The 27392-nt window shown below is 48.6% G+C and overlaps 1 protein-coding gene across 24 annotated transcripts in view; it reads left to right on the top strand.

The window, feature by feature from the left end:
* Window positions 1-27392, top strand: part of ZNF618 (zinc finger protein 618) — a 206565-nt gene that overhangs the window by 98997 nt on the left and 80176 nt on the right. For all 24 annotated transcript variants that reach the window (XM_042242837.2, XM_042242846.2, XM_060408853.1 and 21 more), the window contains one exon: window positions 15927-15970. In XM_042242837.2, coding sequence (XP_042098771.1) covers window positions 15927-15970 — 44 coding nt within the window. The remainder of the gene's footprint in view (window positions 1-15926; window positions 15971-27392) is intronic.

The raw sequence follows: 27392 nt of genomic DNA, 5'->3' as shown, positions 1-27392 counted from the left end.
TAATCAATCACAGCACTCTTCCTAGAGGAGCGCTGGTGTGGCCCCAGCATCCTTCTCAACACATTGCCCCAGGCAGCCACAACTAATCGTGTGGAATTGGCGCTGAACAAAAATGCCTGTTTGCCATTCTTGGACTAGATGATCCCCTTGACCCCACTCTCCATAATGGTTCTCTAAGTATTGTCACTGTAATTCCTTTATTCTTTAAATCAGCTGAAAGTCGTGTCTGACTCTTTGTGACCCCCATGGACTGTAGCCCGCCAGGCTCCTCTGTCCACAGAATTCTCCAGGCAAGAATACTCGAGTGGGTAGCCATTCCCTTCTTTGGGGATCTTCCCAACCCAGGGATCAAACCCAGGTCTCCCGCATTGCGGGCAGATTCTTTACTGTCTGAGCCATCAGGGAAGCCCCTTAAATCAGTTGTCTGACCTTTATCACATTCCTGTGTGCTGCACAGCCGCTAGCCACCCTCATGGGACTTGCAGTTTGGTTGGGAGCAAGGCTGCAGAGCGGTGATGTTCCCAGGTATGCGCAGGTGCACCGTTGGTGCTATAGGAGATTGCCCCTGTGGTCAGGGAATCCTTTTTGGAGCAGTGTCAGGGGTCCAGTGGGTCAGAGTGGAATGTAGTCTAGGCAGTGGGACAGCTGGAGGAAAAACAAGTTTCAGAACTAGGAGGGTCCTCAGAGCTCATGTGGTCAGAACTCTCTAGATTATAGCTTGGAAAACTCATGCTCAGAAGACTTGCTCGAATTTTGATAAGTGATCATTATTTAGCTAATGTTTAATACACAATAAATCATTTTGATTTATCATGAGAAATCATCATGAGAAATGCTGGGCTGGAAGAAGCACAAGCTGGAATCAAGATTGCCGGGAGAAATATCGATAATCTCAGGTATGCAGATAACACCACCCTTATGGCAGAAATTGAAGAGGAACTGAAAAGCCTCTTGATGAAAGTGAAAGAGGAGAGTGAAAAAGCTGGCTTAAAGCTCAACATTCAGAAAATGAAGATCATGGCCCCTGGTCCCATCACTTCATGGGAAATAGATGGGGAAACAGTGGAAACAGTGTCAGACTTTATTTTGGGGGGCTCCAAAATCACTGCAGATGGTGACTGCAGCCACGAAATTAAAAGACACTTACTCCTTGGAAGAAAAGTTATGACCAACCTAGATAGTATATTCAAAAGCAGAGACATTACTTTGCTGACTAAGGTCCGTCTAGTCAAGGCTATGGTTTTTCCTGTGGTCATGTATGGATGTGAGAGTCGGATTGTGAAGAAGGCTGAACGCCGAAGAATTGATGCTTTTGAACTGTGGTGTTGGAGAAGACTCTTGAGAGTCCCTTGGACTGCAAGGAGATCCAACCAGTCTGTTCTGAAGGAGATCAACCCTGGGATTTCCTTGGAAGGAATGATGCTAAAGCTGAAGCTCCAGTACTTTGGCCACCTGATGCAAAGAGTTGACTCATTGGAAAAGACTCTGATGCAGGGAGGGATTGGGGGCAGGAGGAGAGGGGGACGACCGAGGAGGAGATGGCTGGATGGCATCATGGACTTGATGGACATGAGTCTGAGTGAACTCCGGGAGATGGTGATGGAGAGGGAGGCCTGGCATGCTGCGATTCATGGGGTCGCAAAGAGTCAGACACGACTGAGCAACTGAACTGAACTGAAAATCATTTTAATAAATGATAATTATTCCTATAGTTAATACTTATGCAGCACTCTGTGTCAGGCGTGTTTGCTTATTTCTGGTTGCACTGGGTCTTCGCTGCTGCGCACGGGCTTTCTCTAGTTGCAGTGTTCGGGGCAGTTCCTCGTTGCGGTGCATGGGCTTTTCACTTTGGTGGCTTCTCTTGTTGCGGAGCACAGAATCTAGGCTCATGGGCTTCGGTCGTTCCAGCACCAGGGCTCACTAGTTGACGCTCACAGGCTTTAATTGCTCCACTGCATGTGGAATCTTCCCACACCAGGCATTGAACCCGTGCCCCCTGCATGGGCAGGCGGATTCTTATCCACTGTACCACTGGGCAGTCCTGTCAGGCATTGTTTTGAGAGCTTTAATATATTAACTGATTTAGTCCTAAGTAACCTTGAAGAATTGATGCTTTTGAACTGTGGTGTTGGAGAAGACTCTTGAGAGTCCCTTGGACTGCAAGGAGATCCAGCCAGTCCATTCTGAAGGAGATTAGTCCTGGGTGTTCTTTGGAAGGAATGATGCTAAAGCTGAAACTCCAGTACTTTGGCCACCTGATGCGAAGAGTTGACTCATTGGAAAAGACTCTGATGCTGGGAGGGATTGCAGGCAGGAGGAAAAGGGGATGACACAGGATGAGATGGCTGGATGGCATCACCGACTTGATGGATGTGAGTTTGAGTGAACTCCTGGAGTTGGTGATGGACAGGGAGGCCTGGTGTGCTGCGATTCATGGGGTCGCAAAGAGTCGAACACAACTGAGCACCTGAAGTAAACTGAACCTTGAGAGGTGACCACTATTATTTTTCCTGTGTGGACAGGTGAGAAAACTGAGTCCCAGAGGGTTAAGTGATTCACCCAATGTCACATGGCTTGTAAGTGGTGGAGTCAGGGTTTGAATCTAGGCATATCCGGCTCCAGAGTCTCTGCTGGGAACTTCTGAGCCTAGTAAATCCTGTTGGGAGTCATCAAAATACGTTGTCTTATTCTTTTACTGTGTTAATCTTCCTCACCACCACCACCAGTGGAATCATAGTGACGGCAGCCAGATCTCTGCTCTTGTAGTCCTGTTAGCACCAGCTGAGAGTGTTGCAGACATACCCGGCAGCTGTGGTTCATGGGGATTTTTCTTTTACATATGAAGAAACTGAGGCTGTGAGGGATGATGTGACTGGAGGCAGATCGCAGAGCTGCGTAGTGTTCCAGGCAGAATTTGAAGTCAGGTCTGCCAGACTGCAGATGTCAGAGTTGGAAGGTTTCTGAGAGGTCGTGAGTCCAGCAGCCTCACTGGGTCGGTGGGCAGATGGAGGCCAGACATTGCCTCTGCCAGCAGCCAGAGGCAGGGTCTTCTGGCCTGGGGTGGCTACTGCTCTTTCCTCAGGGTTGTCCAAACATGCGCGCATCACCACGCCCTTTGCTTGGTCCTCTTGAAGAGGTTTGAGGTCCCCTTCTTTGTTGTTGCTCAGTCTAAGTCATGTTCGACTTTGTGACCCTATGAACTGCAGCACTTACTTACTGCCTTATTTAAAAATACCTAAGGGTGGTGGTCACGGTTTAACGGAGTTGACTCAAAAAAACTCTGTCCCCCAATCCCCCAATTCTGGGTTCACTAATTTGAAGCTTGACACACTCTGTATTCATAATGGATTTTTCCCCCCATGAAGCAAAAAAAAATTTTTTTTACCCACCCTCCCCAAGTTCCTGCTGATCTGAAGTGAATATTTATCGTGTATTTAATGAGTAATCTGAGTCTTGGCTTGGTGAGGCTGTACCAGGACATAGTTTATGGCTGATCTGGTTTTAACTCGCTCCAGGCGGTTTTCCCTGGAGTTTTCTGTAAAATCATAAACCTGGAGAGAGAATTTTTGTGGAATCCAGTCACATGACTCGTTCTTTTGTAAATTGAGAGATTAACTGTGTGACGGTAAAGAACTGAGATGCAGTTCTTTTTTCAAAAGAAAACAAGCAGTGAGCATTTGTGTACCCAGAGGAGTGGGTCCTCTCCTGAAGGTGGGGAATGTCACTCGCCAAGGTCACCCTGCTGGGCCTTGGAGCAGCATGGCACTGGGTTTGAGAATGTGAACTTGAAATTGGAGCATCTGGATTGGAGGCTGGGCTGAGGCTCTTCCTGGCTGTCCCAGCACCCTGCAAACTCTGGGTCCTCGCCTGGGCAGTGGGGGTGAAGGTGGTCCCTACCGCTCAGGGTTGTCATGGAGATGAAACGGTGTACATGATGTCTGTGCCCTGGGCTGGCATACGGGAGGTGCTCAGTAGATGGTGGACGCTAGGAATTGCTGGTGCTATCCCTCTTGATGCCCTTCATGCTGGACCAATAATCCAGGCTGACACTGTGCGGAGTAAAGGCCTTGCTCTAAGTGTGAGCCTGAGGAGCTCAGTTTGTCCTCCCGGCAGCCTGTGAGGTGGCCACTTGCGTCACTCCCATTTTACAGAAGAAAGCACTGAAGCGCTGAGAGGTCAAGTCACTTGGCCAGGGTGCAGCTAGCAAGTGGCACGGCTTGTGCCCACCCCCACCCCCACCCCCTTGCCTGACTCCCAGTGCCCAACACCCCTGCTGCTGGGGCCCTTCTTCGTGGTTCAGCCTTAGAGCCTGAGAGCTTTTTGACTGCTGGGCCTAGGGAGGGAAACTGGGCTTCACCTTGCTTAGCTCAGGTCTCAGCTGACCCTCCCTGGGTGCTGGCATCAGCCCCCGAACTGGTCTTAATCCCTGCGTATCACCCCTTCCAGCAGCCTTGTTTACAGACAGAATCCCTATAGTTTCTCTGCAACTGTCTTATAAATGCAAAATTATTTCAGTATAAAAAGTAAGAAAGCAAAAACAAAAACTAATAATCTTGCTGGGCCTGACCCCAGGAACAGCCTCATGCTTTTTGATGCAACCTTAGAACTCTCTGTGATCCAGCCCAGCTGAGCAAATAGAATTTATACTCACTAAGCAACCAGGAACTATTCTAGATCCTTTAGGTCCAGGTAGGGACTGAGGGTTCCCATTATGGTGGCACCCGGCACCCTGGGATGAGAAAGGCTTGTGGTCTAGGGGTGAGTCCCACACGGCAGCGCAGGGGAGGCTGTTGCCCCTCCTCTCTGAACCAGGACTCCCAGCTTCTTCTGAGGCCCATGAGTCAGGCCTCAGGGGTGGAAGTGGATTCGCCTTTTACTCCCAGTTGTCTGCATGCAGTCCACGGCTGACAGAGTTTCTCAGCAGCTGCAATGGTGCATTTATTTTTAACCCTGTCATTTATTGAGCAACTATTGCATGCTAGCTCCACCCCGGGGACTTTCCAAACGCTATCTCAGGAGATCTTTGTCACTCCCAATAGCTCTAGGTCTTGGAGCATTCTCTCTTCGACCACGGTTCTCACAGCATCATCATCTCTTCTTTGGAAGATGACAGTGGCCTCTGTGTTGGGCTCCCTGCCTCCGTACTGTAACCAATAGTTGCTTTCAGAGGTGCACATGCCTTCTGAGCAACCTATGAGCCTTAGAGTAAATCTGAAACTCCTCAGCCTGGTTTACAGATGCTCAGTAGTTACCAGCTGCTGGTGGCAGTGACAAAGTCGATGCTGGTGGTGCTGGTGGTGGTGCTGCTGCTGGTAGTGATGGTGGTAGTGGTGGTGATAATGGTGATACTGTTGGTGGTAATGCCAGTGATGGTAACAGTGACAGTGTGGTAATGATGATGGTGGTGATGCCAATGACCGTGGCTGTGATGGTGGTGGTGGTGATGATGATGGTGGTGGATACGATGAAGTCAGTAAAAGGAGCCTGCTCCAGTCTGCATGGCTGCCCCCCAGAGAGGAGGAGAAACTTGCATAAAACAGAGACAGCCTGTGCTGGTTCCATTCCCAGAAAGCCTGATGTATTCTTGACACATGTCTTCAGATAGCAAGGGCTTGGGGAAGAGCAGAAAGACATGGTAACCTAGAGGAATAAAGACATTGGTCATTTCCTATGGGTTTCTCTAATAGTCAGAAATCTGGCCAGTCAGTGAGGGGCCTGCCTGCCTCAGCTGCTAGGTTCTGGCCTGGGGTCTGGTCAGACGCTTCCTGTGTGAGCCTGGCCATGTCAGTTGGCTGGTTCCTTCCTCCAGAAGTGGAGGCCGTCAGAGAAGGCTGTAGCCCCACAAGGTTCAGAGATCCAGGCTTTCCAGCTGGGCCAGATGGCACCCTTCTGCTGGCTCGCTGGCACCCAGCTTGTGTTAGCGCCATTTGCATTAGATTTTGCATTCCCGCTATTGAATGGGAGTGCTGTGTGCCCTGTTCCAACATCCGTCCCACAGGAAAGTCCTTCCCAACTCTGTCATCTCAATGGATCCTGTTGTCAAAGATACTCAGGGAACTCAGGCCTTTCTCTTCAGAGCAAGTCTCCTAGTTGATAATTATAAACTGAGTTCAAAAAAAAAAACAAAAACTGAGTTCAGTTCAGTTCAGTTGCTCAGTCTTGTCCGACTCTTTGCGACCCCATGACTCGCAGCATGCCAGGCCTCACTGTCCATCACCAACTCCCGGAGTTCACTCAGACTCATGTCCATCGAGTCAGTGATGCCATCCAGCCATCTCATTCTCTGTTGTCCCCTTCTCCTCCTGCCCCCAATCCCTCCCAGCATCAGAGTCTTTTCCAATGAGTCAACTCTTCGCATGAGGTGGCCAAAGTACTGGAGTTTCAGCTTCAGCATCATTCCTTCCAAAGAAATCCCAGGGCTGATCTCCTTCAGAATGGACTGGTTGGATCTCCTTGCAGTCCAAGGGACTCTCAAGAGTCTTCTCCAACACCACAGTTCAAAAGCATCAATTCTTCGGCGCTCAGCCTTCTTCACAGTCCAACTCTCACATCCAGACATGACCACAGGAAAAACCATAGCCTTGACTAGACGGACCTTAGTCGGCAAAGTAATGTCTCTGCTTTTGAATATACTATCTAGGTTTGTCATAACTTTTCTTCCAAGGAGTAAGTGTCTTTTAATTTCATGGCTGCAGTCACCATCTGCAGTGATTTTGGAGCCCCCCAAAATAAAGTGTGACACTGTTTCCCCATCTATTTCTCATGAAGTGATGGGACCAGAGGCCATGATCTTCATTTTCTGAATGTTGAGCTTTAAGACAACTTTTCCACTCTCCACTTTCACTTTCATCAAGAGGCTTTTCAGTTCCTCTTCACTTTCTGCCATAAGGGTGGTGTCATCTGCATATCTGAGGTTGTTGATATTTCTCCCGGCAATCTTGATTCCAGCTTGTGTTTCTTCCAGCCCAGCGTTTCTCATAATGTACTCTTCATATAAGTTAAATAAGCAGAGTGACAATATACCGCCTTGACGTACTCCTTAGAGTGTGAAGTAAATAATCACGGTCTGCCTCCCCCACTGTTCTTGTTGCTATTGTGTCCACAGTAATTATCTTGGTACCCACCACATAGTAGGCACTTAATGGGTAGTATTTTGGTGAATGAGTAAGGAGCCATGTCAATCCCCCCAAGGCCTTGCTCAGAATCACACATCTAGTCTGAACTTTATAAATATCTATTGAAAAGTGGTATCAGCCTCTTGGGTTCCAGTTCTTTTAATTCGGAGTCTTCTCAGGCAGCCTCCACTCCATCCCTCATGCTTCGGATCCTTAAAGCACCCGTGTTCAGTTGAGAAAATAAATAGAAAATAAAACCACATACCACATGGTAGAAACATATCACTGACTGTGATCTAAGAAGCAGGGTCTAATTAGGGAATTTATAACATGTTTAGTTCCCTGGGAATGGAATCCTCTTTTAACTTGCAAAGCTTGTGTTCAGTGCTGATGCAGTCACACTTAATGGGTGTGTTTCAGGAACACCTGGTGAGTAAAAGTGGGGACTACCTGTGTTTGAGTTGGAGCCCAGTGGTTGAATAGGAAAATAGTTTATCTACATTGTTTAGGACCAGGCTTGATTCATCAGTTCTAGAGATGAAGGGCCAAGTATGTAGAGGAAATGACCGTGGAGTTAAGTGACAAGACCTGTGTGAGCCCTGCCCAAGCCTTGGGCCAGCTGTTTGACCTTGGGCAAGTCACTTGGCCCCCCTGGGTGCTTGGTTAATTCTTGGTTAAAGGGGCATAAACTGCATTGTCTTCTTCATGGGGTTATTTGGAGGATTCAGTGCGGTGGGACAATCTGTAAAGTGACAGGCTGATGATTAATATTCTCATCAGCAGACGAATGCAATTCCATTTTTCTTGGTCCAACATTTTAAAAATCTTTCCTGATTCTTCCTTTTTTTCATGTCTCGTATCCAGTTTATCAGCAAGTCCTGTTGGTTCTACCTTCTCATATATTCAGAACTGAGGATGCCTCCTCAGCTCCCATACTCCCACAACCCTCGTGCCAGCCACCTTCATCTTTTACCTGGATTGTGACAGTAACCTCCTTACCAACCTCCCACCTGCTTCTGTCCTTGCCCCGTGGTCTGTTCTCAACAGAGCAACCACAGTGACTTTTTAAAAAATGGAAGTCAAATTATATGGCTCTGCCCAAACTTTCCAGTGGCTCCACAGTGTAAAAGCAAAGCCCTTCAGTGGCTGTGAGGCTCTACACAGCTGACCTTCTCTCATCCTCACTTGATCTGCCGAGACACGCTGGCATCCTGTCTGTGCATTGAGCACACCGGGCACACTCCTGCCCTTCGGTCTTCCCGCTGGCCATTCCTCTTTTCCCAGTCACCGCATGGCCAACCCCCTCACCTTCCATTGTTTTCCCAGTGACACCTACTCTGATCCGCTTACTTAAAATTGCAGCCCACAGCTCTTCCCTAGGCCCAGCATTCTGATTACCCCCCTGCCCTTGAGTGTAATTATGCTTGATTATACGCCTTCCCTGGTGGCTCAGTGGTGAAGAATCCACCTGCAATGCTGGAGTCACAGGAGATACAGGTTTGATCCCTGGGTCAGGAAGATCCTCTGGAGGAGGGCATGGCAACCCACTCCAGTATTCTTGCCTGGAAAATCCCGTGGACAGAGGAGCCTGGCAGGCTACAGTCCATGGGGTTGTAAAGAGTCTGACATGACTGAAGCCACTTAGCATGCACGCACACACACTGGAATATGGGGCTTCCCAGGTGGCGCTGGTGGTTAAGAATCTGCCTGCCAGTACAGGAGAGCAAGGAATGTAGGTTTGATATCTGGGTTGGGAAGATCCCCTGGAGTAGGAAATAGCAACCCACTCTGGTATTCTTGCCTGGATAATCCCATGGACAGAGAAGCCTGGTGGGCTACAGTCTATAGAGTCGTAAAGAGTCAGACACGACTGAGTAACTGCCACACAGGCTTGAGTGTGATCACTGTGAGGACAGGGAAATAATAACAGATTCCACCATATTTGCCTAGAACAGTGTCTGGAACATAGAAGGAGCTCAGTAAATACTTGTGAGATGAGCGAACAACTTTCTCCTGACTTGAGTCATGTGACTCACTGGAACAAAAGTTCAAGTTAGATTTGAGGGATCCATTGGTGGTTGGAAAGGAAAGAGATATGTAAATGGAACTTAAGTTGTTTCAGACCCACTTGTCCTCCTGTCCTCTGTAAATTGTAGGGGACATAGAGTCATCCTCTGGGCAGGTCCTGAGGCTCTGGTAGGTTCTTCTCAAAGGTTTGGTGCCTCCTGAAGGCCTCCAGGTCAAGTGCACTTGATTTCGTTCACTGCTGAGGCTGAGCTTCTTCTTGCAGGGTCGGTTGTACTAGTTGGTAATTTAAAACAATTTTTATGTGCAAACTAAAGTACACAGACATATTTTGGACCAATATGCATTTGGTGCTTGTGAATATAACAGTCATGTGACTTAGTAAGAAAGAGGATGAGACTTCAGAAGGATTTGAACAATCAGGGAGCGTCCCTTCCTCCCCCCATTTGTGTCCACTCTTCCCTTCCAAGGATGGAAGGAAGCCAAGAAGCAGTGAACACTAGGGGTATGGAATTGTCCACCAGTGGGTTTGAGGTTGTCCGTCCAAAGCCGAGCATCGCACGTGACACATAGTAGGCTTTCAAGAAATATGTGTTGAGTGAATAAAGGATTGATTGATTATTTAAGATCGATTGTCATAGCTTACCCATGTATAATTGCCAGTGGAATTTATCATTCATCGAAGCAACCTCAGTATCAGAGAAAGTGAAAGTGAAAGTCACTCAGTCGTGTCTGACTCTTTGCCACCCCATGGACTGTGTAGTCCATGGAATTCTCCAGGCCAGAATACTGGAGTGGTTAGCCTTTCCCTTCTCCAGGGGATCTTCCCAACCCAGGGATCGAACCCAGGTCTCCAGCATTGTGGGTGGATTCTTTACCAGCTGATCAGTATTACCAGAGAAATAGTGATTAATGGATTCAACCATATTTGCTGGGTATTTGGCTTGTGCCAAGCCCTTAGCTGGGTGCTAGAGACACAACCACATGTGGGATGTGGTCTTTATCCAGGAGGAGTCTGGGGCAACACAGGCTCTCCAGGAACTGTGGTCCCCGTCCCATAGAGCTGGCGAAAGGCACTGGTGGTAGGGTGTTAGCCATGTTGGGAGAACAATGAACAGGGGCTAATCAGATCTGGTGGGGGGAGGGGGAGTCATTTAAGTCTCTAGGGAGGAAGCAGTTTTTGAGTTGCAGTGGGGGAGGGAAAAGGCAAGATCTTAATTATATACCACCACGGAAATGTGCTGTCTCAGGTCTGTCCTGGGCTTGACCGCTGACGCGCCATCTTGGAGATGCCTGCTCCATCTTCTCGGAGCTCCAGGGCCACGAGCCCCCACGTTTCCAGTGGCCCCTCAGCCCCCCAGAGCCTCTGGCTCTGCTCTCTTATCGCAGAAAGGCATTTCATTCTTCCAGATCAGGCAGCCAGGACCCAAGGAGCTGTTTTCCTCCATTGTGCAAGCATGACAAATCATTAATTTTTGATTGATTTGCTTAGAATTATGGGCGCCCCAGCATTCTTTCCGCCGCTGAACAGCTGTATAACAAATGAATATATCAGTGTGCACAAAAGATCGGCAATCTAAGAGAAGCAATTACATTGGCCACCCTCCCCCACTCTCACCCCTTCCCGGGCAATGAAGGGAGGAAATTTTTACCAGAAATTCCTCAAGTGGCTTTAAAAAAAAATGCCTTTTTATAATTGAATTAAATCTTTATCTCTTCATCTTTTGCAGCAGATTTCCAAACACACACCAGTTCCCCATGTGCTTGCTTGGGTTCCATCCATCCAGGAAGAATCTTTAATAATGAAATTTCAACTCATGAATTAAAACCAAAATGGAAAAAAGAAAAAAAAAAAGGAGCAAATTCTACCCCTCCTGTTTGCTTTTTTTTTTTGGTCGCTGCTATTCCTTTAAGATTTTGGAACCGTACCAGTGCACTAAATGTGACCTCCATAACTTTTAAATTAAGAATTTATGCTGGCTTGAAATTTATGAAATATTTCAGCATGAAAGAAAGCCTTTTTCCCTCAGGAAAATTGAGCAATAAATCACAGCACTGTGGATTTACTGCCCTGGAGCCAGCGAGAGATAGGATTTTTTTTTTTTTTTTTTTTGCTTCATTCTGAAAAAAAAAAAATGTAATCATATAAGACAGCTTAGCTGCTATCCTCCCACTCTCTAGAATTTTTAATTTCAGCTGTTTCTGCTTGGATTTATTTCCAATATTCCTGCTCGGCTTTTCAATTTCCTCAGTTATTAAATTTTAATTCAGTGCATTAGCATTTAAATTAAAAAAGGGTTTATTTTATCGAAATCGTTGGCCAGCCCCCATCCCGTAGCACACGAATTGCCTGTTTCTGCCATTTGCACAAAATGTGAAATGCAGCTAATGTCTTACAACTTACATTTGCACAAATTTAGAAATAAAATTTCTGGGTTAGGAATAATATTTTCTTTCCAAGAAAATCCTTAATAAGAGGATGGAAAAGAACAACTCAACGTTCATTTGGGAGGGAAGAGGAGGGTCGGATGAAACCAAAAATAGCCCTGCCCAGGCCCTGAGAAGAAGCTGGTGTGGTAAGGAATGGGTGGGGCTGGGTGCCCTTGTGCGGAGCTGGCTGGGGGTCTGGGTTTGGGTACCTTTACCACCACCTGCATAAGAGGAGGAAGGCCTCTCATGAGCCCACGCCCCCACCATATTTCATTGACCCTTGAGAGGTCTGGTTAGGTTTGGTCAACTCCACATAGAGCGTCAGAGATGAAAGGAGGTGCGATGATCTGATTGAACTCTCGTGCCTCCTGTCTCTGTTTTTACCTATGAGAACCTCAGGTCCAGGGAAAGGAAAGAGCATGCCCAAGGTTGAAGGTGAGACCCAGACAGAGCCAGGCGGAAGCTGCATCTTTAGGCGCACATGGTCCAGTGGTGGCATCAGCAGTAGAGTTTCCATTTCTACACATACCTGGCCTCTGTTTAGTACTGTACCAGCATCACTGTGGGGTCTCACAGAGTCGGACACGACTGAAGCGACTTAGCAGCAGCAGCAGCAGCATCACTGTATTCACTGTCACTCTGACCAGCCCTTTGGAGAAAGCCTCAAGGCCCTGGGTCTGGTAGATGCTTATGACCTTCAGTCTTGCAGCGGAGGAGTCAGATCAGGCCCCAGGACAGGCTGGGAAGACACGTGGCTCGGTCTAGGACTGATTCTGCCTCTTGCCCATCTGCTGTGTCCTCCTGTACAACTTACTCTGCTTTTCCATGCCTCAGTTTCTTGGGCCCAATAAATGGTACCCTTTATAGCTATATCTAGGGTTGTTAATGATTATTATTATTATTACAGCTGGGCTCACACTAAGTAGTCTTATGTATATAGCTTATTTATCATGTTTAAGTCTCCCTCCAGTCCCAAGAGATAGATCCTAGTGTTGGCATATTGCCATTTTGCAGATGAAGAAACTGGGGCCTCGAGAGTGCAGATGGCTTGCCAAGGATTGTACAGCTCAAAAATGGCAGACCCAGGACTTGAATTCAGACCCTCTGACTCTAAGCCCTGTGCTCTTAAACTTTGGTTCAAATTGAGAATCAGATCAGATTACACTGGGTAATCTGTGAGTTTGTGGTTTGGGTCAAATTGAATGAAATTGCTGGTAATTTGGGCCCAGGAAAATGGCAATATCAACTTAATTCAAATAGTAAGACTTGCTTTGAGATACTTGTGAGGACACAGACAAAGCCAGCCTGGCACCTTAGGGATCTCTGCAACTGAGAATTGGTGTCCTCAGCACTGTGGCTGGTGGGGGTGGGAGGCCCATCGAGGCTGTTCCCTGTTGTTAAAGTAGTCTGGTTCAGTTTGGTTCAGTTCAGTTGCTAAGTCATGTCTGACTCTTTGTGACCCCATGAACTGCAACATACCAGGCTTCCCTGTCCTTCACCATCCCCCAGAGTTTGTACAAACTCATGTCCCTTGAGTTGGTGATGCCATCCAACCACTTCATCCTCTGTTGTTCTCTTCTCTTGCCTTTAGTCTTTCCCAGCATCAGGGTCTTTTGCAGTGAGTCTGCTCCTCACATCAGGTGGCCAAAGTATTGGAGCTTCGGGTGGGTCTGGACTCAGGCCCAAAGGCTGAGATTGAGAGAGGCTGTGATACTGACGTGTGCTCTCTTGAGCATCTCTCACTCGTGGTCCATGGTCCGTCTCTATCACCCTACCATATCTGCTTCTCATATCTGCCAATAAACAGACATTTCCCACCCTGCAGGGATGCACTCTTCCTTCCAGTTATCCCACCCTATCTAGGCTTCTACAGAAAGATTTGCTTGGACAGCTATTTGAACATTTTTAACACTTTGTCTTAATTTGATAAAAATGAATGGAAAACGAAAATGTATGTAGCTACCAGTGATGAGAAGTTCAAATATCATGAACACAATAAAAGGGAAAATGGGAACGCACATGGAGATGGGCAACTGTGCCAAAGAGAGACTCTCTTCCCTGCCCAGTTGCATGTTCAATACACTTGAACTGGTCAACTTTGTGTGAAATTATGTGTGAAGGAAAAGGACAAAAAAAAAAAAAGATAATATTAAAGAGAGGTATGAAATTCTACAAATACACACGTAGTTGAGTCTGAAAGGTGTGCTGGAGGTTTTACTGTGTTTAAGCTCTCTGGAAACAGAATTTCCACCCCTACCACTTTTGCCTTTTCTGATATGAGCAGTCAAACAACTCCTTGCATTCTTTTTCCTTACAAGTTTGAGGAATGCAAGATGTCGGAAAGAGGCTGTAATTGATCCTGTTCTTTTGCTCCCAGTGAAATTATTTGCGAACCATCTTCTGTGCTCTGGTTTCTTCCATGGAAATAATACACTGGCATCCCATTAGCTGTTCCCTCCCAAGCCTTGTGTTTCTGCCTCCTTGTTTCTCCTTCACCTGTCCGTTTCCTTCCTGTGGGCAGTGGAGGCTGTGTATATTCACCTGATTTCCCAGTTGGCTCTCTTGAGTGTTGGAGAGAGATAAAACATTCCAGAGCTGAGGAAGGTGGGCATTAGAATGACCCACACCTGGACTTGTAGCTGTGGGATGTTGGATGAAAGTGAAAGTGAAATTCACTCAGTCCTATCTGACTCTTTGCAACCCCATGGTCTATACAGTCCATGGAATTCTCCAGGCCAGAATACTGGAGTGGGTAGCCTTTCCATTCTTTAGGGGATCTTCTCAACCAAGGGATCGAATCCTGGTCTCCCACATTTTAGGCAGATTCTTTACTAGCTGAGCCACAAGGAATGTTGGATAAATGACTTTAATTCTTTGACCCTCAGTGCCTCACCTGTAAAATGGAGAGATTGTGTATGTGTGTTGGGAAACCTGTCCAGAGGATTAAATGAGAAGCATTCAGTGCCTGTACATTAGTGCTGGGTGGGAAGTTGGCTGGGGAAGTGAGTCTTGGTACCCACAGGGCACTGGGTGGGGAAGTAGACAAGAGAGGGTGGTGGGGACTGTGGCTAACCAGGTAAGTCACCTCAAGGTGATTGGTCACGTGGGACTGTGTGTTGCTTTTAGAAGCTGAACATCTGGCTTTGGGGGGGATGAAATCCCTTTATTTTTATATATTGACTATTTAAATCAAAGTCCACCATCTGGTTTTGCCAGTTTGCAGCTTCTCAGAGGCACTCATAACCAGGTAGCTGCTGCTGTTTTTAAGTCCTCAGTCCTTCATTTGCAGCCCTGAATTTCAGAAAGCTTGGAAACAAAAAGACGTTTTCTAACTGGTGAGGTGACAGAACTTGACCAGAAAGGGGAAGAGGCTAGGTGCTGGCTTCATGTCACCCATGTGCTGACTGCATATGTTTCCCTACAGAAACATCCACCTGCTTGAGCACCGGGTGCTCCCCAGACCCTTCCAGGGTTGTTGCAAAATATAGAACACATGCAACACATCCCCATTCTAAAATTGAAAAGAGTCCGAATTTGGAAACACATGTGCACTTGAGTTTTGAGCTTGCATTATTCCAACTGTGGTTACTATTATCATAAATGTTTCCCCAAAGCTGGGCAATGCATCTCCAACTAGGGGTCTTGGAGAACCCATGGCCTTAGTTTTTCCCATGGCCATGGCCTTGGCATTGAGGTCTCTCCCACGTGGGCCTAGGTGTCAGGATCGCTGGGTGTTTGTGACTCGGTCCTCATGAGACTTCAGGCAACTCCCTTCTCTTCTAGGGCCTCAGTCTCTCCAGCTGAACCAGAATTTTATGATTTCTGAAAGTTTCATTTGGTTAGCCTTATCTCCCCACCTCCCACCCCCCCAAATAAAAGTGATTACAAACCAGCATTCTCTTGCCTCCCTCTGCTTGCAGGGTTGGGGGACAGCCTATTTTAACATAATAGGATTTCCCCCCTCCAGTTGGTAGGAATAAATCTGCGGCTAGTGTTTTATTGGAAATCCCAGCTGAAAATAAAAATGGTGCAATTCAATCTCAGATTTAGCTGGTTACTTACTTTTCACTGAGTCCCAGGAGCTCTGTGGTTGCTGGGTTTATGTTGGCAGTGGGTGCTCAGCTGGATTTAAAGGGCCAAGCAGATTGGTGGTGTAGGGTGGGGTGGGGGTATGGCTGTCCTGACCCCCTCTTGCCACTGGGGGCAGATTTTTCCAGCCTGGAGGAATGGAGCAGGGGGTGGTGGCCCACTCTCCCCTCTGAAAGCTGGTGTTTGAGTGGGAGCTTGGTAGGGTACAGTGGGTAGCCTCTGTGTCTTCCTCTTGGCTGATATAGGTGTCCTGGATTTCCTTTGCAGGCTGACGGAGCCAGTGCAGCTGGAAGGAAAAGCGCGGCAAGCAGGTATGCCCCCCTCCCCGGCCCCCCGCCGCACTCCCCTTTCCTTCATCCCTGGTGGCATGGCTACCTCTGTCTGGTCATCACCTGCCGCCTGAAAGAATGGCTGGTCCAGGCCAGCCCCCTTTGCTGAGAAGTAGCCATGCTTCCCTGGAGGACATGGAGCTGTGAGTAGCACTTCCCAGCTCTCCTGGTGCCCTCTGTGGGCACCTGTGACTGGAATCTAAGGATGACTCAGTGCTGAACTGGCCTTGGCTGCTCAAGTTAGCAGAGACTTGGGGGTGAAGTGCAAGACTGGGCAGGAGGACCTGGGGTTGAATCCCATCTCGATGGCCTCATCGTGAACTCCAAGGGCGCCCAGCCTAGTCTGGAATTCATTGGCCTGACTTCGGTCCTGTGTTCCTCCCCTAAGCTCGTCCCTCCAAATCAGGAGGGTGGAATATTCTGCTTAGCCAGACCTCACCCTTGGAGCTGGCAGGGGATGGCAGAAGGGTGGTCCCCAAAGGAGAGCAGGAATGTCATGACCAAAGATAGGGGGAAAGCAATGCTGGACAGGCCCATGGAGCAGACGTCTGCCACCAGGGGCGCAGGCAGACACTCACTTGCTATAAACGTTAGTGCTGTTCCTGCTGTTCCATTGGATAGAGCAACTGGAGTGGCCAGATGACCTTTATTTAGGGCATTGATGGCAGGAAGAAGGCAAGGGACAGCCTAGAGAGAAGGCTTCCCAGGCCACATCCACAAAATGTAGGACAGGCTCTAGGATTACCTACTGGAGCTGGGTGTGCCAAGCACAGGAGTATGCCCTTCAGCTCATGGAACACTGGTTCTTTAAATGTTAATAGATTTTTATTGGTGGGGGGAAGGGTTCTTTGGCCAAATAATTTGAAGAATGGCGAGTCAAAGTCCGCAGATTTCTTTGCTGTGGAACTTTCCAAAGCATTTCACGTGCTAGGGTGCTTGCCTCAGAGCATCCGAGAGAGAGAGGAGAATGACATGTTTCTCAAACTTACTTAACTGTGGCATGCTTTTATTGAAGTTTATCCCGTGGAGCTAGTGTTCCTTGTAATGTGCTTTAGGAAACCATGCAAGCAGAAGGGTACGGTGCTCAGCTCTGCATTTCAGCGAGATCACCCTGGCCCCCATTTGCAGGATGGATTGGAGATGGCTTGAAAGGAGGAATTGATACCAGGCTGGAGATCTGCGTAACCCATGCAAGCCAGCATGGCCTGGCTTCCACCCACCTCCCCGGTCTTCTCGTACGTCTCCTCCTTGCTCAGTCTGTTTTAGCTACCCTGACCCTCTAACTCTGTAAACCAGGGGTTGCCCGTCTTTACCTATGAAGGGTCAGATAGTCCTTCACACTCCACAGGCTGTAGGTCTCTGTGGCACCTCTGCCAGCATAATCCAGAAACGGCCACAGATGATACATAAATACACGAGCGGCCGTAGTTTGCCAGCGCCCTGGCCTGAGGGGCTTGGCAACTGCTGTTCCTTTGCCTGGGACATTCTTTTCCCCAGTCTTTCCATGATCAGTGCCCTTTCATCCTTTAGCTTTCAATCCCATCCTCCCCTCTGAGACTCCTTCCCTGAGCCCCTCCAGCCCCACCTGTGGCCCGTGTCCCTTGTGGCCTGTTTATGCTCTTCACTTACTCCTCGTATTTCTGTGCTTTCCTCTGCTTTCCAAATGCCAGCTCCAGAGGCCACTTCTGTCTTGTTCAGTGCTGTGGGCTGATCCCCAGCCAGCACTTAGGGAGTGTTTATGGGATGGGTGCCCTGAATGAGGTGGGAGAAGATGGGATAGGGTAGGGGCAGGGAGTGTGGGCTAGATTGAAGGGCTGAACAGTCGAGCCTGGGCTTGGAAACCCAGACAGTGACTCATGTAGCCAGTGGCTGCCCAGCGCCCTTGTATTTCTCTCCTGGGCCCCTGACATTAGAATCTTGCGTAAGAACAGTGTGTGAGGCTGTGGCTAGTGGGAGTCCCTAGAAGGTGAAAATGCTTCCTAGATCTGAATGTCAGGACTGAAAGGGGCTTGGGCTTTGTCTGGTCATTCCCTTCACTGAACACATGGGGACAGAAGTTCCTGCTCAGGGTCATGTGCTGAGTGAGTGGCAGTATCAGGCCTTGGCCCTCCCTAAGCTGGTACTCTGTCCACTTACTGATGCTGTACTCAAGTGAGGGTCTAGCCAGCTGCCCCCACCGCCCTCTCTTGTTCATTGAACACCTGCTAGGTTAGACCCAGTAGTCTGTGCTATGGATTCAGGTAGATTAGATGCTAATTTTTCCATCCAACAGACATTAGAGCACCTGCTCCGTGGCAGGCACCATTCAAAGTGCTGGGTCTGCAGCAGTGAATACATTCCCCTTCTTTCCTCATCACTTGTATGTGGGCGTGGCCCTTGCCCTCACTCTCTAATGCACGAATCTCTCCCAGGCTTCCATCTCTGCCTAGTGACCGGAGAACAGCAGATGGGTTTCCCCACAGTGCTAACAGGTGCCTGAAGCTCTATATTGTGTCTTATCAGCCCAAGGCTGTAGTGAGTGCTGAGATCAGCTAGAGATGCCTGGCCTGGTCAGGGGAGGTGGGAGGTGGCCTGTGTGCCATCTGTTTGCTCTCCCTGATTAACCTATATCTGCATACACTTAGTAATGGAGCCCCATGTTATTACCACAGTGCCAGAGTATACACCAGAAAGAATCAGCCCAGACCTTACTGTATGACTTGCAATGCAGAGAAAAAAATTCTAATAATAACTACCATTTAGCCAGGCTCTGAGCTAAGTGATTTACATTTATTAAGCAATATCATCTTAATGAGGCTTCCCTGGTAGCTCAACTTGTAAAGAATCTGCATGTGTGCAGGAGACCCTGTGGTTTGATTCCTGGTTTGGGAAGATCTCCTGGAGAAGGGATAGTCTATACCCACTCCAGTATTCTTGGGCTTCCCTGGTGGCTCAGAGGGTGAAGAATCTGCCTGCAGTGAGGGAGACCTGCGTTTGATCCCTGGGTCGGGAAGATCCCCTGGAAGAGGGAATGGCTACCCACTCCAGTGTTCTTGCCTGAAGAATCCCATGGACAGAGGAGCCTGGCAGGCTATAGTCCATGGGGTTGCAAAGACTCAGACACGACTGAGCAACTATACACAGCACAGCCTGTAATCTTTATCACAGCTCTGTGAAGGATGATCTTATTCCCACTTTACTACTGAAGCTGCCGAGGCCCAGAGAGGTATGTACACAGTTGGAAGTGAGCAGCGCAGCCGGGGTGCCTACCTGGGTCTGACTCTTCTGATGCAGGTGCCTCGCCACCGTGCCCTCCTGCTGCTGTAGGAAGTGATCAGTTTACAGAGTTTAGAGGAGCCTGTGAGGGGACCAGGGCTGGGCCGTCGGCTGGGGTCTTGTCCAGAAGGCGGGGCCTCGGAAGGAGCTCACAAGGGATTTTATATTGATTCTGTTGTTAAAGCTAATAGAGCATCTTTGAAAGACCAGGGCAGTGTTACTGTCAAGTGACCCAGCAATCAGTGTGAGAAGAGAGTTCTGTGTTAAACGTCCAGAGAACATTAACATAGCCCTAAGCTGATACCACTGGTGAATTTGACTCTTGGACAGAGGAGCCTGGTGGGCTACAGTCCATGGGGTTGCAAAGATTGTCGGGCATGACTGAGCCCAGATATTGGGTTAGATTGGCCAGGTAGGGTTAAGAGTCTTGGATGCTTTGTGGAGCATTAGACTCATGCAGTCCCAGCTTCAGATGGAGAGACTAAAGCCCGAGGCTCCCCGAAGTCAAGAGTGAGGCTGGATGGGCCCGGTTGGGACTGACCTTGAAGGACCTGTGACTCTCTGACCGCCGCTCCAAGCTGTGCCATGCATGCTGTGTTATCACACCAGGGTCTGCTTTCGTCCCAGCGCCTTCCTTTTGGCCCAGAACACCTCATGTTGTTCCTTCTCCAGAGGGCCTCTGGCTAAACCCCAAAAGCAACAGCATGGGCTGCTAAGGAATTAGTGTTAAATTGAGGGGGACAAGGAGAGTTGGTGTTTCTGATCCTAGGTGACAACTGCCGTGGTTTGGTTTACTTTCCTGTAACCCAGCCTGGGTCGGTTTTACAAGACCAGTGATCTCAGCACTTGAGGTTAATGCTAACCTGATGTTCAGGTTACAGATTGTGTAGCACAATGCATTTAAACCTCATTTATTCTAAGAGGCGTGGAGGGCTATGGGGCCTTAACTGTAGAAAATTCTAGCATTCTGAATGCGGTTTTCATAGGCAGATAAATGTAGCTTCAGCCTTGCTGTAATGAAGAATTAGGGCCCCCCCCCCCCGCCCCTGCCTTTTTTTGGTCAGTTGAAGGTTTTTAGAGTTGGAAGGACTTTGTTGATAATCTGGTCCAGCCCTTTCATCTGGAGATAAGGCAGGCCAGGGATAGAGGCGGTGAGGGACTCGTTTGTTCGCCATGTGTACCAGTTGCCTAACAAGTGATCCAGGCCATACAGACAGGGAGGCTGGGGTAGAGGAGAAGGTGATAAGACCAAGGCTCATTCATTCATTCCACAAACACTTACTGAGTGCCTGCTAAGTGCTAGGATCTGACCTTGGTGCTATAAATAGTGTGGTGAACAAAACAGAAATCCCTGGTCTTGTGGAGCTCACGTTCTTGTGGGAATGGGGGAGACATAAATACTGAAACTATATCACCTGTCATATGGTAAGAAGTGCTTTGGGGGAAGGGCAGAGAGGGAGATTGGGAGAGTCAGGAGTATTGCACCACCAAGAAGGTGACATTTGAACAGAGATTTGAAGGAAATGAGGGACTGAGTCAAGCAGTCATTTGGGGAAGTGCGTTCTAGGCAGAGAGGACAGCAGGTGCAAAGGCCCTGGGGCAGGAGTGTGCACAATGGGTTGGAGCAGCCACAGGGAGACTGATATGGCTGCATAGGGCCTTGGAGACTGTTGTCAGGACTTTGGCCTTTACCCTGTGTGAAATGGGGAACCACTGGGGGTTTTGAGCAGAGGAGTGACATGATTTGGTTTTAAAAGGATCATTCTGTCTGCCAGAAGAATAAACTGCAGGGGGCAAGATGTTAAAGAGGTACTGCCAAAAGCTCAGGACAGGCAGGACCTTAGACAGTAGGCTTGGAGGGGAGTTTCTGAAAGGCCATGTTTTTCAGGCCTGAGGAATTCGTTTCAGCAAAGCATTTTGTGAGTCCTCCATTCAAAATGCACAGCCTTCTGCTTGGTCCTGGGAGAGCCCCAGAGTTGAACAAGATGGTCCCTGTGGCTCCCACTTTGCATGCTTGGTCTGTGAGGCATCTCACTCACCCTCTCTCTGAGCCCACACTGCCTGGTTTCAGATCCTGGCACCAGCTACTGTCTGGTTGTATGACCTTAGGCTAGTTACCTGACCCCAGTTTCTTCATCTGTAAAATGTGGGGTTGTATTCATATTGCCCTCATAGCGGTGTGAATGAAGATTAAGTGCACCAATGACGATATGTAGGGACTTGCCTGGTGGTCCAGTGGCTAAGACTCCATGCTTCTAATGCAGGGGGCCTGAGTTTGATCCCTGGTCAGGGAAACAGATCCCACATGCCGCAACTAAAAGAGGCTGCATGCCACAACTTTAAAATTAAAAAAAAGATCCTGTATCCGCAACAAAGCCCTGGCACAGGCAAACAGTTTTCTCCTTTTTTAAAGTGGTATTATATACCCTTAGCCCAATGCCTGGTCTGTGGTAGATGTTCGGTAAATGCTTGTTTTTATTGCCACTGTCGCTGCAGTGCTGGATTCCATTCTCAGGAGGAGGGAACAGTGGGTGGCAGTTGACTTCTCATAGAGCCTGGACATCAGAGGGATCCTGGAGGTGGACTGTGGGGGTGGAACTTACGTTTGAGGGCCCTCCATGATCCACTTCCCGTGTCCTGCAGTTTGCGCATCTCAAGTGACCCTCCCAGGGTCCCTCTGAGGCACCAGTTGGCATCTCTCCTTCTCACAGGGCCTGAAAAATAGACTGTTCATGGTCAACCAGATAATCAGATGGCTTTGGGCCTCATTGAGTCTTGTCCTTTAAGCCAAAGTTTTCCCCCCGATGGACAGTTAAATCTCATAACCACATGTGTATGTCTGTGTAATTGTTTTTAAATGATAGCTTCTTCTTGTTTAGCATTTTGGCTTTCAGCAGGAAAATTGAAGTAGCCCTAAACAAATTAACCTTATTTGCACAAAATTCCATAGTACCAGTAGGCCTGATGCTGGTCAGTGACCAGGATGGTATTAGCAGAATGAATTATATGAGAACCATCCAGGCGCCATCTTCATCTTGGGGGCTTCCCTGGTGGCTCAGAGGGTAAAGCGTCTGTCTGCAATGCGGGAGACCCAGGTTCGATCCCTGGGTTGGGAAGATTCCCTGGAGAAGGAAATGGCAGCCGACTCCAGAATCCTTGCCTGGAGAATCCCATGGACAGAGGAGCCTGGTCGGCTACAGTCCATGGGGTCGCAAGAGTCGGACACAGCTGAGCGACTTCACTTTCACTTTTCAGTCTTTATCTTGACTGTTGGTTTGTGTTCCTGTAATTGGAACTCATTTGATTTCCAGAAATGTGTGTTCTCACCCAACCAGACTTGGGACCAGAGTTTGGCTATAAAAATCATAAACTGCAGGCTGACTGTAAGGGTTCATCTGCTTACTCCAAAGGGGCCCCTTGCTTTTCTGATGGGCACAGTTCACTCTGCTTAATCAGTTACTGTTAACTGTACAAATAAGGCAGATGCTGGAAAAATTCAGACATCCTTAAGATTGTCCTCTGGAGATGGCCACAAAAATGCAAACTGCAAGTCATATGTATCAAAAACGGTGAATTGCTTTTCCAAATGGCCCTGCGGTTCTCAGGCTTGGGGTGGTCCAGCAATGGGGAGTGATTGGGGTCTCTCGGGAGCCCAGACTGTCTAACCACCCAGCTCGAGTTTCCCACCTGTGCTCCTTGAGCATGTTTAAGAAAGTTCTCATGAAGCTGCAGTGGCCAGTACAGAGCATCTGGAAGTCTTGTCTTGTCCTGAAGAAACTCATTCTTGAGCGTGGAACCAGGATGATATGACCGGGTTGCTTCTCAAAAACTCCCCCTGTTTTAAAATGTATTTGATGGTGCCAGGTCTTAGTTGCGGCATGTGGAATCTAGTTCCCTGACCAGGGACCAAACCTGGGCCCCCTGCATTGTAAGTATGGAGTCTTAGCCCCTGGATCACCAGAGAAGTCCCTTGAACCCTTTAATGGCAAAAGCCCTCAATCTGAGAAAGCAACCCTGGAAACGTCCACAGCCTCACTGTCTATACTGTTCTCCTCACCCTTGGCTTCCGCCTCCTCCAGGTTTCATGCAAACCACGATGGTTAAGAGCGTGGGTACATCACACCCACCACCTTGATGACACCACCTTCCCATCCTGCAGTGAACCTGTCCACGTGTGTGCCCACCTCTCCCTCCTCTTCATTGCGGATGTATGCAGGGCCCCCTACCCTCCATTCCTTTGGTTTTCACAGGGGCTAAGCACTCCTCTCCTGCCTTCATTTATGAGTTCTCCACCTGTGACCTAAGAGTTCGTCTTTTCCACAGTTGGACCACACTTTTCATGTTTTGCCTGACAAGTGCTTAGTAGAGACAGGAGAAGAGAACTAACAGTTACTGAGCCCCGCTAGGTGTCTGATGCTGTGCTGGGCGCCTTATGAACATCTCTGTGCTTTAATCTTCTAAATAACCCTTCAAGGTTAGTGCTTACACATCAGGAAAGAGAGGTGTGTGCAGGTTAGGAAGCTTGGCAACAGCCTGCACACCTAGTTTATCATCTTCAAACCCCTTGGGGAGACTGGACTGTGTATAGAGGAGTCTCGTTTGTATATCCGGGGGCAGCACACCTCTGGGAAGTGAGGGACCAGGCTTGGGTGTTCATAGTAGGGCGCGTGGATGGAACTGGCTGTGCATTCCAGATCCCATACAAGGTCATCAGCTGATCTGGTGGATGGAGAACAGAGGGGTGGAGGCCAGATGTAGTGCCAGGATGGGGCAAGCATGGTGGAGGGACGGCAGAGCTTTCTAAGCAGCTGGGCAGCTCCTGGCATCAGTTGTCAAGGTGGGCAGGAGAGAAGGGGTGCAGTCCTGTCGGGAGGCCTCTTTACATTTCATGCCAAGGTGAATGGCCAGGAGTGTTGGGCATCAGTGATCGAGGCTAAGTCGCAACCTCAGTAGGAAGTAACGTTGATGGCAGAAGGGGTGTATTCTCTGTTTATATTGCTAGTGTGAGAGCCTAGGTGTAGCCTCACTCTTCATGGTTGAGACACCTGCTCCCAGGGTCTGTGCAGGACACCATGGGTGCCCTGGAATGTGCAGGACAGTGAGCATGGGCTCCTATGTGGCCTCACCTTCCCCGCCTGCCTGTCGAGGGCATTCTAAGTGGGTGAGAATTCCTGAGTCTGCAGAGTCTCCAAAGTTGTGTAGGGCGAATCATAGCACGGCGGGTTTTTAGAGAGCAGTGCTCATTGCTAGCTGATACGTGTCATACCGTGAACCAGCCCATTGGAAAACACAGTCAGTGCCTCTGTGTAAGACACTGTTAATAGCAACTCTTATTACTGACCTGGGCCAACCTTCCATGTGCCATGACTCCTTTGAAGGAAGCTTCCAGCTTTTCCTGGAGGGCCCCACCTGCTAAATGTCGGAGTCTGTGACTTGACAGCTGTTGCTCAAGACTCCTGCTCTTCTCTATTTTAGGTTTAAATTAACCAGGGAATTAACTCGTAATATTTAAGTCTTCACGCTGTCTTTCCGAGCTGCGGTATTACCCAGTGTTGTGGCTGACTGACAGCCATACATTGTAGAAAATTAAGTGCCTAAAAATTAATTCAGACTAATGATATATTTATGCATTGTAGGATATTTTGAATTTCTAGACTGTTAAGAGTTGTTTAATAGGTTAATAGTTTTTAATCTATTAATCTAATCTTTCCTACTTGACTATTTATTAAAATATTTCAGTGATACATGAGAGAAGTGGATGATTCTGAGGGTTATTAAGGCATGGGTGATGGCGTGAAGATTTGGATCACGGGTGGAATAGTAAATATAGCTGCCTCGATACTGGGGTTTGCAGCATCTGGGGTTTTGCTGTAGGTTCTTTCTCTTTTGGCCCTTCCGGGTTCGTAGTGAAGCTGTGACCTTTATCCTCATGATTTCTGTTCTTGTGGCTGAAAACAGGAACCTTTTTACACCCAAAAGACATCAAGGAGAGCTGGAGGTCAGCGCTGAGCAGAGCCCAAGCACCTTTCTCTGCAGCAGCGATGGGCCCTCCGTTTCTCTGTTTCCTTGCATTTCTCTGTTTTCCGTTTTTAGCATTGAGCGTGTGCCTGTTCGGCCAAGATACCAAGGATACGGTAGGAGACAAGGAAATGCACATGTTCCCTGTCTCTTGGAGCTTCTGGTCATTCAGTCTTGCATTTCTTCATTCATTCAACAAGTGTTTTTTATTATTTTCTCTAGGAAAAAAAAAAAAAAAACAGAAATCATCCAGATGATGGTTTTAAAAAGTCCAAGGATTGGAGTCAGGCAGACCTGGTGGAATCCTGCTTCTGTCACTAGAAAGCTGTGTGACCACGAGAAAGTCACTCTGTTTCTCTGATCCTCGGTTTTTTAATTTGTGAAACAAAATTACCTGCCATGTAAGGCATTGTGAAGAGCAAGGAGATGGTACTTGCACACGGCCTGAAGCAGCGCCTTGTCCCCGGCCCCTCCTAGCCGCCTGGTGTGTCCTGACTGCCCTGTCCTCGCTCACCCTGTGACTGTATCATTGCATCAGCATCTCCACTCCACGTGCTGGCGTTTTCACACCTGGCTGTTTACTGCTTGCATCGTGGCTGACATCTGCCAGGGTCCAGGTTCAGGGGTACAGAAAGCAGTGGGGTGGAGCCACAGGGAATTGGCAGTGAGACTCGGAGCCGGACCCTGTTAGAAGCAGAGGGGGAGCCCAGAGCCACTGGTCTGAGGCTTCAGGCTCCTTTGTGGGTATCACCCTGAGACTTCAGTGCCCTACCCCTGCCCAATGGCCTGAATCTGCTAATGGAAGATATAATAGTGGCCCTGCATCTTCAGGGGCTGGAGTCATTTTGTAATACCAGATCACCATCCTGTCCACCTTGAACTTGCATGTTATATATCAGTTCAGTTCAGTCGCTCAGTCGTGTCCGACTCTTTGTGATCCCACGATCCGCAGCACTCCAGGCCTCCCTGTCCATCACCAACTCCCGGAGTCCACCCAAACCCATGTCCATCGAGTTGGTGATGCCATCCAACCATCTCATCCTCTGTCGTCCCCTTCTCCTCCTGCCCTCAACCTTTCCCAGCATCAGGGTCTTTTCAGATGAGTCAGCTCTTCGCATCAGGTGGCCAAAGTATTGGATTTTCAGCTTCAGCATCAGTCCTTCCAATGAATATTCAGGACTAATTTCTTTTACCAATAGTATCTCAAAACTGGAGGAAAAAAAGTGATGGTGTCAGAGCGTTGCTAAGGCTGCCCTGTTGGTATTTCAGAAAGTAGAAAGAGCTCGTTGCAGTCAAGAAAATTTCCACCGGAAAGGATGAAGACAAGACTGTGACAGTTCAGGAAGAAGCTTCGCTTATTCAGAACTTTGGCTCCAATGAAACATCTCCAGCTCGTGTCCTCCCGAGGGCCAGATGGGTGGGACGTTGCTGCCTTCAGTTCTGGGTGTCAGCTGAAGCAGTCCAGACATCAACAATTCTTTTGGGGGGTGGGGAGAGGGAGACGCCTCAAAGGCCACGCTGCATTGACCTTTGCAAGGTTCGTTCTTGGCTCCTTAGGCGAGCAGGCGTTGATTGGTCACCTCACCCAGGCAGCGCTGCAGGTGACCGCAGACCGAGGAGACAATGTCCCTGTCCTCGTGTAGCTCTCGTTCTAGCTGGGGAGACGACGAGGACGAGCGGTAACAAGGGTGTTACATGAGTGCATGGTAAATACTGAGCAGAACAGGTAGGGCAGGGAAGGGATGTGGACGTTTGAGTGGAGACCTGGAGGAGGAGAGATCCGGCCATGGGCATCTGGGGACCGGGGAGAGTATTCAGAAAGAGCGAAGAGCAGATGCAAAGGCTTGAGGCAGGAGCCTGCCCCACCTGCTCAGGGGACAGGGAGGAGGCTGCTGTGGCCCCCGGGGGAGGAAACGGGAGGGACAGGGTTAGCAGATGAAGTCAGTGGGCACGTGAGGCATGTCTCAGAGCCCTGAGGGTTGAAGCAAGGAGTCTGGCTGCTACTCTGGGTGAGAGTCAGAACCGTAAGTGGGTTTTGAGCCAAGGAGTGACGTGAGCTGGCCCGGCCAGGATAGAAACAGGGAGACGGGCTATGAGAATATTACAGCAAAACAAGAGAGCTGGGAAGGCA

The sequence above is a fragment of the Ovis aries genome, chromosome 2, assembly GCF_016772045.2.
Source record: "Ovis aries strain OAR_USU_Benz2616 breed Rambouillet chromosome 2, ARS-UI_Ramb_v3.0, whole genome shotgun sequence".
Classification (NCBI taxonomy): domain Eukaryota; kingdom Metazoa; phylum Chordata; class Mammalia; order Artiodactyla; family Bovidae; genus Ovis; species Ovis aries.
Note: the sequence above shows the minus strand (reverse complement) of the source record. Positions and strands in the feature narration are given on the sequence as shown.